The sequence below is a fragment of the Eubalaena glacialis genome, chromosome 16, assembly GCF_028564815.1.
Source record: "Eubalaena glacialis isolate mEubGla1 chromosome 16, mEubGla1.1.hap2.+ XY, whole genome shotgun sequence".
NCBI classification, from domain to species: Eukaryota; Metazoa; Chordata; class Mammalia; order Artiodactyla; family Balaenidae; genus Eubalaena; species Eubalaena glacialis.
The window spans coordinates 85,777,804-85,795,801 of record NC_083731.1 but is presented as its reverse complement, the minus strand read 5'-3'; the positions used below and the strand labels follow the sequence as shown (position 1 = coordinate 85,795,801).

At 40.0% G+C, this 17,998-nt stretch overlaps 1 protein-coding gene and 1 non-coding gene across 2 annotated transcripts in view; both read right to left on the bottom strand.

The window, feature by feature from the left end:
• Window positions 1-4,255: 4,255 nt before the first annotated feature.
• The window catches only part of USP12 (ubiquitin specific peptidase 12), a 79,508-nt gene continuing 65,765 nt past the window's right edge, over window positions 4,256-17,998 (bottom strand). The window contains exons 7-9 of the mRNA XM_061170576.1: window positions 11,310-11,507; window positions 8,967-9,045; window positions 4,256-7,413 (exon numbers count right to left, since the gene is read on the bottom strand). Coding sequence (XP_061026559.1) covers window positions 7,312-7,413; window positions 8,967-9,045; window positions 11,310-11,507 — 379 coding nt within the window. The 3' untranslated portion in view covers window positions 4,256-7,311. The remainder of the gene's footprint in view (window positions 7,414-8,966; window positions 9,046-11,309; window positions 11,508-17,998) is intronic.
• Window positions 13,785-13,857, bottom strand: TRNAA-CGC (transfer RNA alanine (anticodon CGC)). The gene has a single exon. It is a non-coding gene; the product is annotated as a tRNA-Ala (tRNA).

The following is a 17,998-nucleotide window of genomic DNA, read 5'->3' as shown; positions in this document are numbered from 1 at the left end:
CGAAGTTTCTAGACGACGCTGTTGAGGGACTGTCGCCCTGAACTGTACCAGGTGTATCTTATATGTATCTCAATTCCATTTATGACATTCCTACACGATAGCCTTACTTTTGCCATTTTATAAATGAGGAAAGCAGGCTTATGGGCTATGGGACTGGGTCCTGAGGCTCTGAAGGGCTGGCTTGCTGTCCACTTAATGTGTGTCTGATTAGCTCAGCATATAAAGGAGAAGGCAATGAACATTACGGTCACCAAGTGACCACCAGTTCAGATCTAGATTGGTGCTGGGAAAGATACCAAGAGACCTGTGTCAGAGAAACTTGACGCGTCACCAGCTATCTCTGACAAGAGTTCCCCCTGGAGAGAATGGGAGCATCTTTGATACCAGTGAACCATCACACAGCAGGGGGGACTGCAGGGCTGCCCTGGAGTCAGCCCTCCTCCTATGGGACTGCAACGCCTGCATCTAACAGAGTGGCACCCGGGTCCTGGGGCAGGTCCATCAGATTCATCGGACTGGACTTCAATCTGTCTAGCAGTAAATTCACTTCACAAAACTTCCTTTGAAAACTTTGCAAGTTGCCCTTCAACTGCATTTTTTTCTCTCGTTCTAAAGCCCCTCCATGGTCCTTAAGACGTATCATCTTTCCATAGAAGTAAATTATTTATGCCAGAGCAGAGGGTAGATACGATTCATTTCCAATAAACGCTTTCAAGACACCCAACATTCTTCACCATGAGGCTGCTAAGCTTATCAATCTGTCCTCAGTTATTAAATACCTCAGAATCACTGTAGACCTTGTAACACATTCTGGGAGTTCACTGGAAACAGAGTAATTATCTCAGAAGTACAAGACCCATTTCAACTTTTTACCTAATCTCAAATTCTAATGTTAAAGCTTTGCCCCGTGGCATGTGGGACAGAGGCTAATAGATCCTGAGCGTGTGAATTCCAATGATTCTCCGGCCATCAGGGCTAGGCCTCCCCAAACTGCCAGGCAATGTGAGTTTGTTAAAAGCAAATGCTTATAAAGAAACCGTGGTACGTTCATACCGTGGAGTACTACGACCTAACCCCCAAGCCTCGTCCTCCTCCAGGGTTCTCAGCAGAAGGCTTCTGCCTCTTAAGTTGTGCCAGCGAGACAAATCCAGGAGTCCTCCTAGACACTGCTCCCCTCGCCTCCACCCCAGCCAGCCCGTGGCAGAGTCCTGTTGCCCTGAAGCTTCATCACACACACCCACTCTGGCCCCTCCAGACCCCTCTCCACACCACAGCTCAGGATTTCCTTCTCAAAGCACAAATCTCCCCACCCCTGCCTGCCTGCTTTGGGATAGGATCATAAGCCTTATCTCACTTTGTAACTACATTCAGTAAATCAATGTAATTTCAAACCGGTTCTCGTCAATAGCTTAATACATAGTAAAATAGAGTATATATAATGTATAGAAGTCCAGACACTACATTGCTCATACTTGGGTTCACGATAGGAACTTAAAAAATACATCTGTTGGGCAGAGTGCAACAATGGAGATGGCTTTTAGAACGATAAATACATGTAATGCTGGGAAAATAGGTAAGATGCTTATATTTTCTGAAGCTTCCATTATCCCATCTAATCATCTTATCCACAGACAGGCCATTTTGTAAGTCTACCTTCCTCATCATCCTATCATCACTTCTTATTTTTCCTTAAAATAACTATGACACTCTGGCAGGTTATTAAAAACTAGCCAAAGTCCAGCCAAGAAATTCATTTTTGCAGCCTAAAACAAACACCATTTGGAAAATGGTTCCTTCCTGAAGGGAAAAGCTACCAGCAAACAGAAGTTTCAGTAAATAGGTTATAAACAACACAAGTAATCATTGCTTTTATCACCCCAAAATGTGCACAGACAGTATGCGATCACTGTCTTGTTCCTGGGCCTTGCAGTGGGTGAGACTTTGTGACGACATGGCCGAGTACAGTAAAATCACGTCTCTTCTTCTGCAATCTTGTCAATGACCCAAGATGCACTTTCCAGGATTTACTGGGCAAGGGCTGCACCACCGCACAAGGTGAGCCATCGCTCCTCGGTCACTTTTTAACATCTTCGATCAAGTTGGCCACAATTCGGACGTTCCTAAATCTGAAGAACCTGAGTGTTCTCCAAAGGAAAGCATTTTGAGAGACGGTGGAGTGCGTTTCTTATGCAGGGTAGGTTCACCCAAGGCTGTTGTGCCCGCAAACGGAAGGAATACGAAATCAGCTCCTGCCACCTGAAACCTAGAGACTGCTGTGCTTTGCTCAACCCACGTCCCTTTTTTCAAGTCAGGGACAGGCGAAGGGGTGCTTCCCACCCTAATGACCAGTGCAATCTAGATTCTCCCTGCAGTAAATGATAGCACCCTATGTCCAGCTATTTTAAAAGATGCAGGGCAGTGTGATGTGGAGCTAATACGAGCCCTGGCCTAGGACGCATGGCCCCTGTCCGCCCTTTGTCCCTGCAGCCTCACGTGGGAAGGAGCTTGTTTTTCTAGCACAACCTCTGAGCCAGTCTAGGCACCCCACTTGCCAATGGTGAGACGCGTCAGCTCGAGGCTTCATTTCTTATCTTCTCTCACTGCTGAACCAGCAGAGAGCTCTCCCTTGTACTTAAGGGCCTTTCTGCTCTTCCCACTGCTCTGTCCCAACTCAACCCTAGAAGCAAAACACCCCCTAGACGGCAGCCGTTCAAATGCTGTATGTAAAGACAAGAGTTCTGTCCCTCCTTAAGTGTCCCATGAGTATTCCTTAGATGATTTCACTTTTTGACAATGCTCCCAACAGGTCAACTCCAGATTGGCAGTGAACTTACAGAAACCGTGATCTAGAACTTCAGGTGAGTTCTAACACAGGCCCAAACCTGGATGATTAGAATCACCTGGGAGCCTTTGAGAACTCGATTTCTCATCTCCAGTCAGTCAAAATCTTCAGGGATGGATCTTGGGAATCTGAACGTTTGTAAAATTCCTCCAGTGATTCTGCTAATTATCCAGATTTGGGAATGACTTATCAGTAGAGTGGGACTGTTTTTTTGATCTTCAAAGAGTTTTGCTTCTTTGAAAACTATTAGAAGGTATGACGTTTCATTAAGTCCTAGATCAGTTGAATTATAGGGCAAATCATTGGCAGCAGCTGAGGAAATTTAAGAAAGGAACCCATTATTAAGGTGGGTTATAGTAAGTGGCATATGATGAATAGTGTAAGCTTGTTTCTTCAGAAATCAGGGGTCCATAGTGGCTGCTTGAGGGAGAATTCCTGAGAGCAATTTAGAACCTTCCACAAGGAAACAAGGGGTTAAGATCCACTGACACCTGGATCTACTACCTTCCAGCTGAGTGACTTTGGGAAAAATCACTTAACCTCTGAAAAGCCTTAGTTTCCTTTTTTGTAAAATGAACCTCATAGACACTGTCTTCAAGATGAATCTTTAAAAAACGTAAAATGCCGAGTACAGGGCCTATCACATGCTCAACTCAAAAATGATGGGTTATTTCAGCAGCTCTGGAGATTTAAAAAAAAAGGGTTATCACAGAAAACACATCAATGAGGAGAAGAGGAAAAGCTTTCAAATAACACGCACAGGTTCTGGAAGACAAGGGAACTTGGAAAAGGGAGGGGTGGTCTTGGCTTTTCAACAGTCCACGAAAAACTCTTGAAAACAGACAATGTCATTTACTCAGAGTTCAACATGATACAGGTGATTATCTCAGTGTCCCACCTGCGGGTACTGTGTTCACTCTGAGAACAGTCCTTCCGAGACGTGAATAAACAAGAGCGCCTCCAGGCCGGGGTTCCCAAGAATGGTGAGGATAAGTAAACAGCAGTCACTCAACAGTTGACGAAGCTTCAAGTTCTCAAGTTCACGTGCTGATTTTATAGGAGCAAGTACTACCCTGGAAGGGAGGAGGGGTGCTAGGAACAGTGACTGTTAAGATATTTTGCCCTCTGAGATTCTAAGTTTAAATTTCTAAACTTGGGATTTTTGGAAAGACAATGCTACTAAATTAAGACAAATAAATGCAAGGTACGTGCTGAAGAAACACGCAGGGGCGTACGGAATGCTATTTTACACAAATGGGATGTGTTCTGGTAAAATCTCTTTGGGTCACAAAAGTAGTAACTTTTGAGCAAAACCAGTAACACAGTGTCCGAAGTGTGTACTTCTAGTTTGCAAATGCATTCGAGGAAAAAAGGAAAAAACACACAAAACCCCACAAGCACAAATAAACCAACTTTAATAGATATTATTTTGTATTTATATAGCGCCTTCTTCAAGAACCTTAGATGCTTTACAGACATTATATCTAATTAATCCCCACAACAACCCTGTGAGGTAGGTATTACTCCCATTTTACAAGATAGGGAGACTGAAGCACAGAGAGGTTAAGTGACTTGCCCAAGGTCACACAGTTAAATTCACTGAAGAGCCAGGACCTGAGCGCCTTAGCCTCCCAACTCCCAGGTAAATACCTCATGAGAGAATCTTTATTGAAAAGTAGCTTTAAAGAAAGTATCAAGAGTAGTAAGTTATGGAAGTGAGGTCTTTCTACTGCCGTCAAGGAAAGAAAAAACCCTACACGGATGGTTAGAGGCGACGAGACCCATATATTACATTCCCCACCTCTTCCCTTTGCCTAAAGTCTCAGGGCTCCTGTCTCGAGCCAGCTTCTAAAGGTAAAGCCGCCAAGACAGAAGCCATGTGACTTAGAAGTGAGACTTAATTTAGAATATTTACTTTCAGTTATGATAATTTATAGAAATTTTTATTCCAATATACAAAATATGGGATAGCCATCCCAACAAACATGTACACAGTTAGACAGCAATCAGCCACCATTTACAACTGAAACCCGCCCCTCGTTTCAATCAGTCGGACCAGCACACAACCTCACAACGCGTTCTATATGGGTCACTTTTCTTACTTACTATATCTGCATTTTTCCCCCCGACCCTAACCCTACATGTTTTTAAAGTATACTGTATTTCTGAGAAGCTTCAAAACATTTTACGTAGATGCAGCTGCACTTAGAGTGTACAAAGAAAATTGAGAACCATCACCCCATCGTCCCCTCCTGACAAGTCATGCTATTAAACAGGGTGTAGATGTGAACAGTGTGTGACTACCATGGAACCCAAAAACAACGCTAGAACTTGCTTTAATAGGAAATTTAACCTTGGCTTTTACTTCACTGTATGTTTTTTAAAATGCAAAATGTAAAAACAAACACAACATAGTATCCCAATGCTGTACCTTTATGCAAATGACTTCATCTATCTTTCTCATACATGTTGTGGCCCAGCGCAAGTAAAAACTGGTTCAGCTTCACGTTACTCCTCGTCTCCATACTGAAAGCTGCAGAAATTTAGCTTTAAATTCCAAGACAATTTGGCTGAAGCCCTCAAAATAAAAAATGCATCCACCTCCGCAGCTATCACCTTGCCCACATTCTTGGTTGTGATTCTCTGTGCCATGTTGGTAGATCAGGCAGGCCATATAATTTGTACAGAACCATTCCAGCCAGGGTAAGGCTTTAGAAACTGTCTCTTAAAAAGCAATCTGTCAAAATATATCATCATTTTCTCCCAGCACATCTGTTTCAACAGCCCAATTAGCTAAGTGACCCTGTTAAAGATCTATTCATGGAACGAACAGGTGAAGTCATTTCCTGAGCTAAAAGATACAGATAATAAATGTTAATAATAGCAGCAGACAAAACATTTTTTTGTTGCTTGTTTTTCAGATTCAACAGTATTAGTAAAATAAGTTTACAAAATTACAACAATTAAAAAAGAAAGATTACTGCCTGGAAAAACATGGATAAAGAACATCTAAGACCTGATTGCTATTATCTTGAATATATATTCAATTATTTTCAGCAAGTTACATTCGGCCACTGTCAGACAACTTCCTTGATGCATGGAAAAGTGTCAACTGCAACGGTTTACATACATCTTACATCACACATATTACTTCTTGAAACTCCCAACAGAATGAAGTCTTAAACACAAAGTTAAATTCCAATAACATTTGTAAAGGTGGAAGGGGAAAAAAAAGACTTGCTTTCAAAGTACTTCTGGTCGACCTCATTAAAATGTAATCCTCACAGGGTCTGTTAGCTCTCCAGGCGCTGGGGCTGGGATGGATCACTTCTCTCCAGGATAAAGAACATTTGAAAATAACGTTAACTGCTATGACATGAATTTTCCAAACGTGGCCTCAACCTGAAATAGAGCACTGAAGAACTCTCAAGACCAGCACACCACCACTGCACCAGGATTTCTTAGATCATTCCACAATGATACGGAATTTTTGATAGTTTTTAATTTTCCTGAAATTAAAACTGAATAAAATAACTGACTGACAACTAGGACAAATATTTAGCCAGAGATATCAGTTCCTCCTGAAAAAGAATATGTACCTCCTCTCATTGCAATTTTTCTTAAGGTAACTTATGATTTAAAACAGAGTTTAAAATTCACCTTAAAAACAGAAACAAACAAAAGGATTAGTTAAAACTGACAAAAACTAATAAAAATATGCTCAAATTTACTGACACAATCATGGGCACTTCATACAATACTTAGACTCTACCAGTTTTAAGTAAAATAAATAAGGAAAAAAATTATAATTACAAAGCCAGTCTTTCCCCTTGGGGAAACAAAAAGCCACTTTTGACCAACTGTTCCCTAGATATACATATACTGTATATTATTATAAGCTTCTTCAGAGAAGCAAACGTATTTGTCTTCCTGACACTGGATTCTAGTATCTGTTAGTTTCTTTACATCAGGAAGGCAACTGCAAGTGTTGGGCCCAAAAGTTATTTCTGGTTTACGCTTGAAAAGACCACCCAGTATTGCTTCTCGACGTGTTCAACCAGGCAAATGTATGCAGTGTGTTCAACATCATCTCCTGCAATTGTCAGTACAAACTCACAGATTCCTTTTCTTTCTACTGCACCCCCAAGGAGTTCAATCATTATTGGTGCAATTAATGAAGAGAAAATGCATGTCAATTACTGGAAGGCTGTTTTACAAGAGGAGCTGGTATCTCTGATTTCACTGCCTTGTTGTATGGAACTGCGCAGACAGCACGATACCTGAGCAAATCAATCAACTACCATGGTAGGAAGAGTGTGTGAATCCAGCCTTTGCTTTACTGTGTGCAAAGTGTGCTACTACCCCCTGAGCTTCCTGCATTTCTCTTTTCTTGGAAAACTGGTGCTTGATCCTTTCCCAAATAACCAGAGAAGAAATGAGGCAGAAAGTCTCTCTTCATAGCGGTTCCCTCAGTCCCGGGACTGATAGAAAAGGATGTAGCCAGACTCAGAGTTCTTTGAGATATCTGACGTCAACCCGTAGAATTCTTCGATAGCTTGTGCATCTATTTTCTGTGAGGCAAAACATAAACATTAGTACAAAAACGAGCTCTTTGAACTGCTTAAATCCAATAAAATCTCCAACCTTTCTTAGAATAATGCTTTTCATTTTCTCATTCATAAAACAGCTCTGCACAATCCAAATGGCTTAAATTAAAAAGACGGATGATGACAAGTATTGGTGAGAATGCGGAACAAATGGAACTCTCATTCAGAGCTGGGAGGAATGTAAAATGGCACAGACGCTGTGGAAAATGTTTAGCAGCATCTTCTAAGGCTGAACGTACAAATACCCTGTGTGTGACCCAGCAATTCTATTCCTGGGTATAGGCCGAACTATAGGAAACCACTAACTGTCAACCATTTGGGACCTACAAAAATGGCTATTTCATATGGTTCAATCTAAAATATACCCAAGAAAAATGAGGGCCTATGTCCAACCAAAGACTTGTACAAGGATAATCAAGGCAGTTTTATTTCTAATAGTCAACAATGGACAAAAAGTCAAGTTTCTAACGTGCTATATCCGTACAATGGAAAATTAGACAGCAATAAAGAACGAACTACTATTGCAGGCAACAAGATTGAGTTGCATAGGTACTGATGAGTGAAAAAAGCCAGACACAAAAGCAGTCACACTGGATGAGCCCACTTATATTCAAACATAGGCAAAATTAATCACAGTAACATAATAAAATTCAAAATAGTGGATTCCAGAGGATGGTGGGTAGGGGAGGAAGGCTGTGGGTACTGTCCAGGAGGAGGAATAAGGGAGCTTGTTGGGGTGTTGAAAATATACTATATCTTGATCTAGATGGCGGTTACGTGTGTGCGTGCGCATGTGTGCATTCACATGTAAAAATTTAAGTTGTTTAAAATTTGCATACTTTACTGTGTCTTATAGCTCAATAAATTTTGTTAATAGTGTTTTTTTTAAACTAGCTCTGTTGTTGAAAGATTTCCCTTGTTTTATTCTAAACATTTTTTTAAACTTTATTTATTCATCTATCTATCTATCTATCTATCTATGGCTGCGTGGGCTCTTCGTGGCTGTGTGCGGGCTTCCTCTAGTTGTGGCGAGCGGGGGCTGCTCTTGGTTGCGGTGCAGGTGAGAGGGCTTCTCATTGAGGTGGCTTCTCTTGTTGTGGAGCACAGGCTCTAAGAGCGCAGGCTTCAGTAGTTGTGGCATGCGGGCTCAGTAGTTGCAGCACACGGGCTCAGTAGTTGTGGCTCGCGGGCTCTAGAGCGCAGGCTCAGTAGTTGTGGTGCACAGGCTTACGTGCTCCGCGGCATGTGGGATCTTCCCGGACCAGGGATCGAACCCGTGTCCCCTGCATTGGCAGGCGGATTCTTAACCACTGTGCCACCAGGGAAGTGCCTATTCTAAACATTTTAAAGGTTAGCTGGCCATTCCAGCAATGGGACTGGATGTTAGGGAGTAAGAAGTAGAAATCAGACTACAATCTGAAGACCTGTCATATACAATGAGAAGCTGGAAGGAAAAAGTCAAGAGCAAAATACATACACAACTTTGAAGAAAAACAAGAAATTAGGAAACTACTTACTTCTACAATGTCGTCATCAAACAACAACCAAAAATCATGACTCTTAACTATTGCAATATAATGGCCTCGATTGGGACCACTAAAACAAAGAGAAATAAAAGTTAATTTTATACAAAGTTTATTAGCATTGCTCTTCTATGCCCTATATTCCACATTCTATAAAGTAGAAAAACTGAAACAGATAAAAATATTCCTTACCTATTCTTTCCCCCAAAAGATCAAGCTACATTGATCTGAACTGGCATTCAATTTCAAAACCAAATAATCAGTACTCTACTTTGAGAGATATAACCAGTATTCTCCTTATATAAAAGCTATACTATAAAATTCTTTGTTGCCTTTTAAAATTATTATTTTTGAAGTAATTTTCCAATTTGCTTCTGTAAAAGATTTAAATAAAAATTTCTAGCATTTTTTGGGGGGAGGAGAGGCGATCACAGCCAGAACATGCTGAATTAAACTACAAAACAATGCATGTAGAATTATTTCTGAGTCTTAACCCTTGGCAATAGTTTTTCTCAAGGAAAGATTCCATATGATGCTTGAAAAAGTAAAGATATTGAACCCTTGGTTCTGAAATCAAACTCCAACTTCATAAACTTCTTTAAACAAGTGACTTTTTTTAGTATTATTAGTGCTAGCTTTAAGTACTTAACTCTTAGCACCACTATAATTATTATAATTGCCTCTGCATCTCATTTTCAACAAATCTGGAATACAGAAATCTAGAAAAATGTGAAAATAAAGGTGGGATTATTTCTTTTAAAAGAAATTCTTTTTTTTTTTGGCTGTGCCTCGTGGCTTGCGGGATCTTAGTTCCCTGACCAGGGATCGAACCCCGTGTCCCCTGCAGTAGAAGCGCAGAGTCCTAACCACTGGACCGCCAGGGAAGTCCCTAAAAGAAATTCTTTACAAAGAACACGTCAAAGATTTTTAACCTCTCCCAGTTTAAGTATGACTCACTATAAAAGCTTATATATAATTTTTAAATCAAATTATAATTCTACCACAATTATTATATTACAGACTTCGAAGTAATTTTCAACACAGATTATTCTTTATGGTGAATACTATTTTAAAAGTAGCAACCTCAGATATAAGAATAAGCTGCCTCCAAGTTCCCTCAGATCTTTGATTCCATAGTTGAGATGAATATCTTAGGTGACAAAATGACATAAAGAGAGTACTTTTTCACTGTAGAGGAAAACACCTCAAAACTTAAAAAAAAAAACCACTTTTAATGCTAAAATAAACCTCCAGTCTGATCATTACACCAGGGTTCTGTAAGGTACCCGATATCGTTTTCCTCTGTTCAGATGTCATCACTCTTACTTTAGAAACATAATGCTCCAAAAATGGAAAACAAATATTATTGCTGAGGATAAGAGGCAGGAGATGGGCTGACACAGACCATGGAGGTTAAAGACTGTGACAGAAGTGGACTCCCTCCCAGCTGTCCTGACATATTCTGAGCAGAAAGCTGGGAGAGGGAGGGACAGCTAATGAGAGGCTGGAGTAAAACACGTTGTTAGTACAAGTTTCCAACAGCCAGGGGGAAAAGGATGAGTGCCCTGTTTTAAAATTATTACAGGAGGAAGTTCCCTGGAGGCCCAGTGGTCAGGACTCGGCACTTTCACTGACGGGGCCTGGGTTCCATCCCTGGTCAGGGAACTAAGATCCTGCAAGCTGCACAGCGTGGCCAAAAATAAATAAATAAAAAATAAAATTATTACAGGAAATTCTAAATAGTCAATGAAGACTGTATGTTCCAAATATAAATGTTGATTATGTGATACTCTTGTGGTTTGAGAATTTTTTGAGCTATTTTATAAATTAAGATCTATAGATGAGACAGTACACTATATTGGCTAACAGGAAACAAACACACGGACTTATAAAATCAGAAAGCTTATCTTTGAAGATTATCTCCAAAACCTTTTTAAAGTGTTTTTCACAATCATTAACATGATGAACATATCCAATTAATCTCAGAAATAACTTATTTTGTAAAATCTCTTTAAGCAGTGTTTTTTTACCAATAATCAAGAAAAAAGAAAAGGAAAAGAAAAACTAACAGGACTTAAAGTTCCCGGAATAATATTTAAATAATAAGAACAAGTATCAAATCCAGGCAATAACACACTATTTTAATATACAAAGGTTTTAAGAAGGAAATGGTAAAACGTATCTGAAATATCCATTTGAAATAAACTTATTTTCGTCCTACAGCACCGAGGGCTACAGAAACCTCCGAAAGGCCTGCATCCGAGTGGCTCACTAGCATCCTGTGCGTGCACTGCCCACCACCAAGCATCTTGCCAGCATGGCCCACGGCCCTGTTACCTTCCACAGTGAACCACGACGGCCACGAGGTCGTACATTCTGTCAGGATTGGTTGCATCGCCTGAAGTGTTAAATAGACGAAGTTCTAAAGGAAAAACTACCCGGTAAGAAAGTTTTGTATATCGATGAAGCTGATCCATATATTTAAATCTTTTCAGATGCAGAGCTAGAATCATGGGCAGCTTTTTAACTTTCATCCTGTTAAAATAAACATGAAAACAAAATTTCATAAAAGGCATTCACCATGTCCTTAAAAGAATTATCAAACCTCACGATTCAAGTAACAGTTGATAGTTTTCATAGCCTGGCACTGCCCACTTTTGCATATTTCTACCCATGACTTTTGTATTAGCAAAGCAAAATTCTGAAAGCCTTAAGACGGCCCCTGCCCCCCATCATCACCAAACCACATAATCTGACACAGCACTCGGTACGGCTCCCAAAGAGATATGATGGTACATTCCTTTATTAAGAACTGTGTACTTCTGAAATATAGGTCACTGTGCCAGCTGCAGGAAAAACCAGTTCCTTAAGGCCGCTCACTCCTTTGGAGGTGAATGGAGGCTGAGATCCATTTGTTCTATTCAGCTATATAATCCAGTAACAGACTGAGAGCAGGAGACAGTGAGAAAAGCATTAAAGACCATCCATTAAAGGCGTTTGCCAGGGACAAGGAACAGCTCCTTAGTACGAGCAGTGGCTGCGTGCATCCTGGAAAGGGAATAAAATAACCTGGAAACGCAGGAGTGAAGCTTTTACCTGTAAAGCACGGGCCTCCCCATCCCCAAACGCCCTGAAGACCCCTCCAGGCAGCCTCTCCCCGAGAGGCCTCTGCTCCCCCATTTCACTTCAGCGCCAATGCTTGATCTTCTGGCACAAATAACTGTTCTCCTCAACCCTCCATCAGCACTTTACAGATTCACTTCATATCTGTACAGTTTATTACACTATAAAACATTTAGATGATTCTGGGTCTTTCTCCTCTAGGGTCTGGACTCCGGATGGACAGAAATCATCTCTTTTATTATATTTCTCCACCTAGCACACGTAGGTACTTGACAAACACTACTGAACTGAATTCTGTGTGTGTTCAGTGAAGCAAAACACTTTTCATAATTAAAAAATGAAATTTATTAAACCTCTGCCTCTAATGAAGTGAAAACAAATCATTTTATAGCATTACTCCAGATCTGCATTCTACAGATCTTAAATGTGGTGCGGCAGCTTATTATTCCAGAAATGTTTATTAACCTGGCTTTTGGAAAACATTAGCGAAAATAAATATAAAACCTAATCATTCCTGGAAAGCAATCTAGCAATACGAATTAACAGCCTTTATGGCCTTTGCCTCAGTAATCGAAACTAAATATATCATCTCAAATACAAGACTTCTGAGAAGAATTCAGTTCTGGAGTTATTTTATACTGTGAAAAAGTGGGAGAATCCTAGCTATTCAACAACAGGAAATGCTGAAATACATTACAATACAAACACAACAGAGTATCATACAACTTCAAACAATGTTGTTGAAAGTTTCTAAATGGCATGGGAAAATACTTACGGAAAGTAAAAAAGTCAAGATATATATTTATATACACAGTAATCCAACTCTTAAACATCAGATGTTCAATTAAACTGGTATAGAGTTGCTAAAACAAACTCTTTCAAAACAATAAAAGCAAACTATCCTTTGAAAATGTCCAGTGAGGTGCAAACCCACAAGGATTTTTCTAAGTGTTAAATATGTTAGTAGTGTATTAGATACAGTCAGTTAAGATTAGGAAGAGGAGACAGATATGGCCTGGGGGTTAGGAAAAATGTGCTTTTAGAAATTAAGCCACAGCAGAGGGGGAAAAGCCCAAATGGAGAAAAGATAACATGTCCAAATGCTGGCTTATAAAATGCGCCCCATCAGACAACACGGGAGGAACACGAATCCTCCCAGCAGCACTTCTTCCCAGACGAAACCCAACACTTGTGAAGAGACACAGGATAAAGTCAAACACAAATATTTGTGGAGCCACATTTTAAAGATGATGAGAGACTATCTCACAAAATTTTTCTCACACTGAAATGGCTCAGGAAGAAATGAACACATATATAAGCTGAGTCAAATTCATTATGGAGATGGTGCAGCAGAAGGAAGAACAAAGAAGCTGATTTCCTGCTTGAAACACCAATTCCACCAACACACCAAAGAACTGATAGGATTCTGGTTTTCCTTCCATGCAAACATGTGTGGAGAAAGGTTACCTCAGGGAGCTCTTGATCTCTGTCACTGTTGTTAAAAAAGTGGTCTCAGAATGTAATGTTTTCTCCAAAAGACAAATACGCTGAAGAAAAAAACGGGAGGACAGAGAACTTTTTTTTCCTTTTTTAGTTAAAGTTTGAAATAGACATTGATTTTTAAAAAAATATTTATGCACGCATGCATGCATGCTGCGCCGGGTCTTAGTTGCAGCACGTGGGATCTAGTTCCTTGACCAGGGATCGAACCCGGGCCCCCTGCATTGCGAGCACAGAGTCTTAACCCCTGGACCACCAGGGAAGTCCCCGACATTGATTTTTATCTTCTGTAAACTGACTTATAAATTAATTTTCTATTTAGATTTTTTTAAATGGCATTTACCTACTACACAATGATTAAAATTTGGATGAATTTATGATATACATTTTCTTGCTTTTACATCTTTAAAACAATAAGGTGTGTTCATTTTGCACTAACGTAAGAGGTATTTACCTTTCTATTATCTAATTATAATTAGATAATATCTAATTATAATTTAAAACTATTTTTAAAAAGTAGAAGGATGGAAAAAGACATTAACAAAGTCAGCAAAGCTGGCTCTGGCTGATTCTAGTATCAGACAAAGTAGAACCCAAGCCAAGGAGTGTTACTAGAGATAAAGAAGGACATTCCATAATAAAGAGGGCCAATTAATCAAGAGGACACAATCTTCAAGTACCAATTACCAAAGCTTCATGCTCCAAATACCAAATTTGATAGAATTAAAGAAATAAACAGATAAATGCACAGAGTTAAAGTCTTTAACAGACTTCTCTAACAAAAAAAGTCAGTAGGAATAGGGAAGGTATGAACAACCAAATTATGGATCTAATCAACATTTATGGAACACTCCATTTCTAACTGAAGAATATATGTTCTTCTCAAGTACAACTGGACATTCACTAATGTACTGGACAATGAAAGAAGTCTCAATAAATTCCAAAAGACAGAGATCACAGGATATATTTTCCTGACAAAAATTAAAAAACAAAAAAATAGCAAAAAAACCCTGAAATATGGAAACTAAGCTATATACTTCTAAATAATCCATGGGACAAAGACAAAATCACAAGGGAAATTAGAATAGATTTTTAAATGGATGATAATGCAAATACAACATGATAAAATTTGTGGGAACACAGCCAAAGCAGCGTTTAGAGGAAAATTTATAGCTTTAAATGTTTATATTAGAAAAGAAAAAGGGCAAGTCTTGACCACACAGAAAAGCTTAATAATTGTACATAAAATTCCACAGTTTCCTCTTATAAACTTAATGTCAAGCAGGACTAACTGGGGCACATGGTGCTGGGGGTGAGGGGAACGCGACCTATGACCATGCGTGACTGTCAGCAGACATTTAAGTTGCTTCCACCTCTTCCTGGTTATTGTAAATACTAGAGCAATGAACACGGGAATGCACATTATCTCTTTGAAAATCCTGTTATCAGTTCTTTTGGATATGTACCTAGAAGCAGAATGCTGGATCATACGGCAATTCTATTTTTAATATTTTTGAGGAACCTTCACACTTTTTTCCACTGTGGCTGCAACATTTTACATTCCCACCGACAATGCACAGTTCCCTTTTCTGCACATCCTCATCAACACTCATTATTTTCTCTTTTTATTTGAAAGTGGCCATCCTAACTAATGTGAGGTGGTATCTTATTGTGGTTTTGATTTGCATTTCCCGGATAATTAGTTATGTTATCTTTTCATATGCTTGTTGGCCATCTGTATGTCATCTTTGGAGAAATGTTTATTCAAGTCCTTTGACCATTTTTTAATTGGGTAATTTGGTTTCTACTGTTGAGTTGTGTGAGTTCTTTACATTCTGGATATTAACCTCTTATCAGATATCTGGTTTTCAAATATTTTCTCCCATTCTGTTAATATTCTGCAAATATTTTCATGTCATTTCATTCCGTTGTTTCCTTTGTTGCACATAAGTTTTTAAGTTTGATTAGTCCCATTTATCTGTTTTTGCTTTTGTTGCTTGTGCTTTTGGTGTCATATTCAAGAAATCACTGCCATACTCAACATCGTGAGGCTTTTCCCCTATGTTTTCTTCTAAGAGTTTTATAGTTTCAGGTGTTATGTTTAGGTCTTTAACCCATTTTGAGTTAATTTTTGTGAATGGTATGAGGTAAGGATCCAACTTCAATCTTTTGCAGGTGGATACCCAGTTTTCCCACCACCATCTGTTGAAGATCATTGAGCATATAAATGCGGGTTTATTTCTGGGGGGCAGGGGTGTGGTGATAAGCCTGGCTACCTACAGGGGCACTGACCAAACTATTAAATATATAAGGATAATGGGAGCCAATCTGTACTGTCAGAGGAGGGGCTTACAAATATCAAAAAGGAGAAAACCAGAATAAACCGTATGGTGTTGGATGAAACTGGAGGTACCATTGTGAATTTGTGGTTTTTCGATACAGATAGACCAACAGATAAATAAGTACAGATGTAAATGTGTGCACATATGTACACACACGAGCACGCATGTCCTCCAGCTCTGTTCACTAAGGGGCCCCAGGAACAGTGACACGGCAACGGCAACGAGCATACCTACACCACGGTCCTGGTTTTTAAACGTTATTCTCCCCCTAAAAGGAACCAGGGCTCCTTCGAGAAACGGCTGGTACCAGTGTGGGGGGCAAGGAAGGTACAAAGTGAGCCTGGACATCTTGTTGCACTAGAGAGTAAAGAGGGGCTGGAGAATGAAGGGGCGGGGCAAAAGACACAGGAGGCAGCGGGAAGGGGCTCCTGCTGGCCAAATCGGGATAATGTGAACATGAAAATAAATGAGACAATCATTACCCACGGGATAAAACAGGAATCCCTGAGTCCTCACTGAGATTTAAAGAATGAAAAAAATTGTAAATATCCCCATTTCTCATCAAACTTTCAATCTCAAAATACGTATGAACTACAGAAAAGCACAGCTTCACAGTGAAGAATCCTGGGAGACAGCACGTTAGTCAAGTGTCCAAAGAGAACAGTACCAGTCACGGGATGTGCAGGACAGAGTCCCAGAGCAGGCCTCAGACTGTCCTCGGAAAGGCCGGGTGCAAGGATGGTCCTGGGTTAACATCTGGGAACCTGATTGGGGGGTGTCCCCACTGTTCCCTAACTGACAAGTGTGTCTCGATGCGCCTGAGAACTGTCTGTGCAAATCATATGGTTTATGCTGAACACCTGCTTTCCTTCCGGGAGCCTGGAATTTTGGTACATGCCAGGCAGAGGATGCCTACGTGTCCAGCCCCCAATAAATCTCGGCCACCGAGTTGGTAGTTGGTGATGAGCTTCCCTGGGAGACAACACTTCTCCCACGTTGTCACATTTGTTGCTGGAGGAACTAAGTACGTCTGTGTGACCCCACGGGGACAGGACTCTTGCAAGCTGGCCTGGCCTCCCCTTGGCTGACTGTACTTGTCCCCTTGCCCTGTAATAAATCTCAGCTGTGAGCACGACTATATATGCTGAGCCCTGCAAGTCCTTCTAGTCAATCACCAAATCCAGGAGCGGTCTTGGGAACCCTGACACTTGACACATACCAGAATCGTGTGCCATTTAAAAGAACACAATGAGAAGAACACAGCATCACTTCTGTGTGATTCCTGCCCAAAATACATAACCTGAACCTAATCATACAAAAACATGAGACAAACCCAAAGAAGAACATTCTATAAAATAACTAATCTGTAATTTTCAAGTGCCAAGATAATGAAAGTCAAGAAAAGACCAGGGAACTGTTCTAAATGTAAAAAAGACTAAAGAGACATGAATACTAAATGCAACATGTGATTCTGGGCTGGATCCTTTTTTCTATAAAGGACATTATTGGGACAGCTGGTGACACTAAAATAAGGTCTACGATATCAGTAACACATCAGTGTTACTTTCCTGACCTGGATGGATACGGTACATAGGAGACTTCCTTTTTGGTAGGAAACAGCTACCCAAGTGTCCAGGATCTTGGGACATCATATCAGGAACTCACTCTCAAATGGTTTACGGTAAAAAAAAAAAACATTGTTAGTATTGTTCACACAACTTTTCTGAGTTTGATTCAAAATAAAAAGTAAAATAATCAGGATGATGATGATGATGATGATGATTCAATTCCTTGATACCAAAATACCATCTTTATAATAATATACTGAGAGAAGGTACAAAATCCTATCTAGGAACAGTGGAAACTAGGGTGAGGGTGAGTAAAGTACTTTCCCCTCATCCTTCCTCACCAAGAAAAAGTTTACATAATCAAGAAAGCTTCAAAGCAAAATATTTTAACTGTATTGGTTTATGATTATTAAACAATCACTAAATGCAGAAAATCACCCGAGGGTACAGAGTTGAATACTGTTTATCTAGTAATTACCTAATGAGTGTGAGC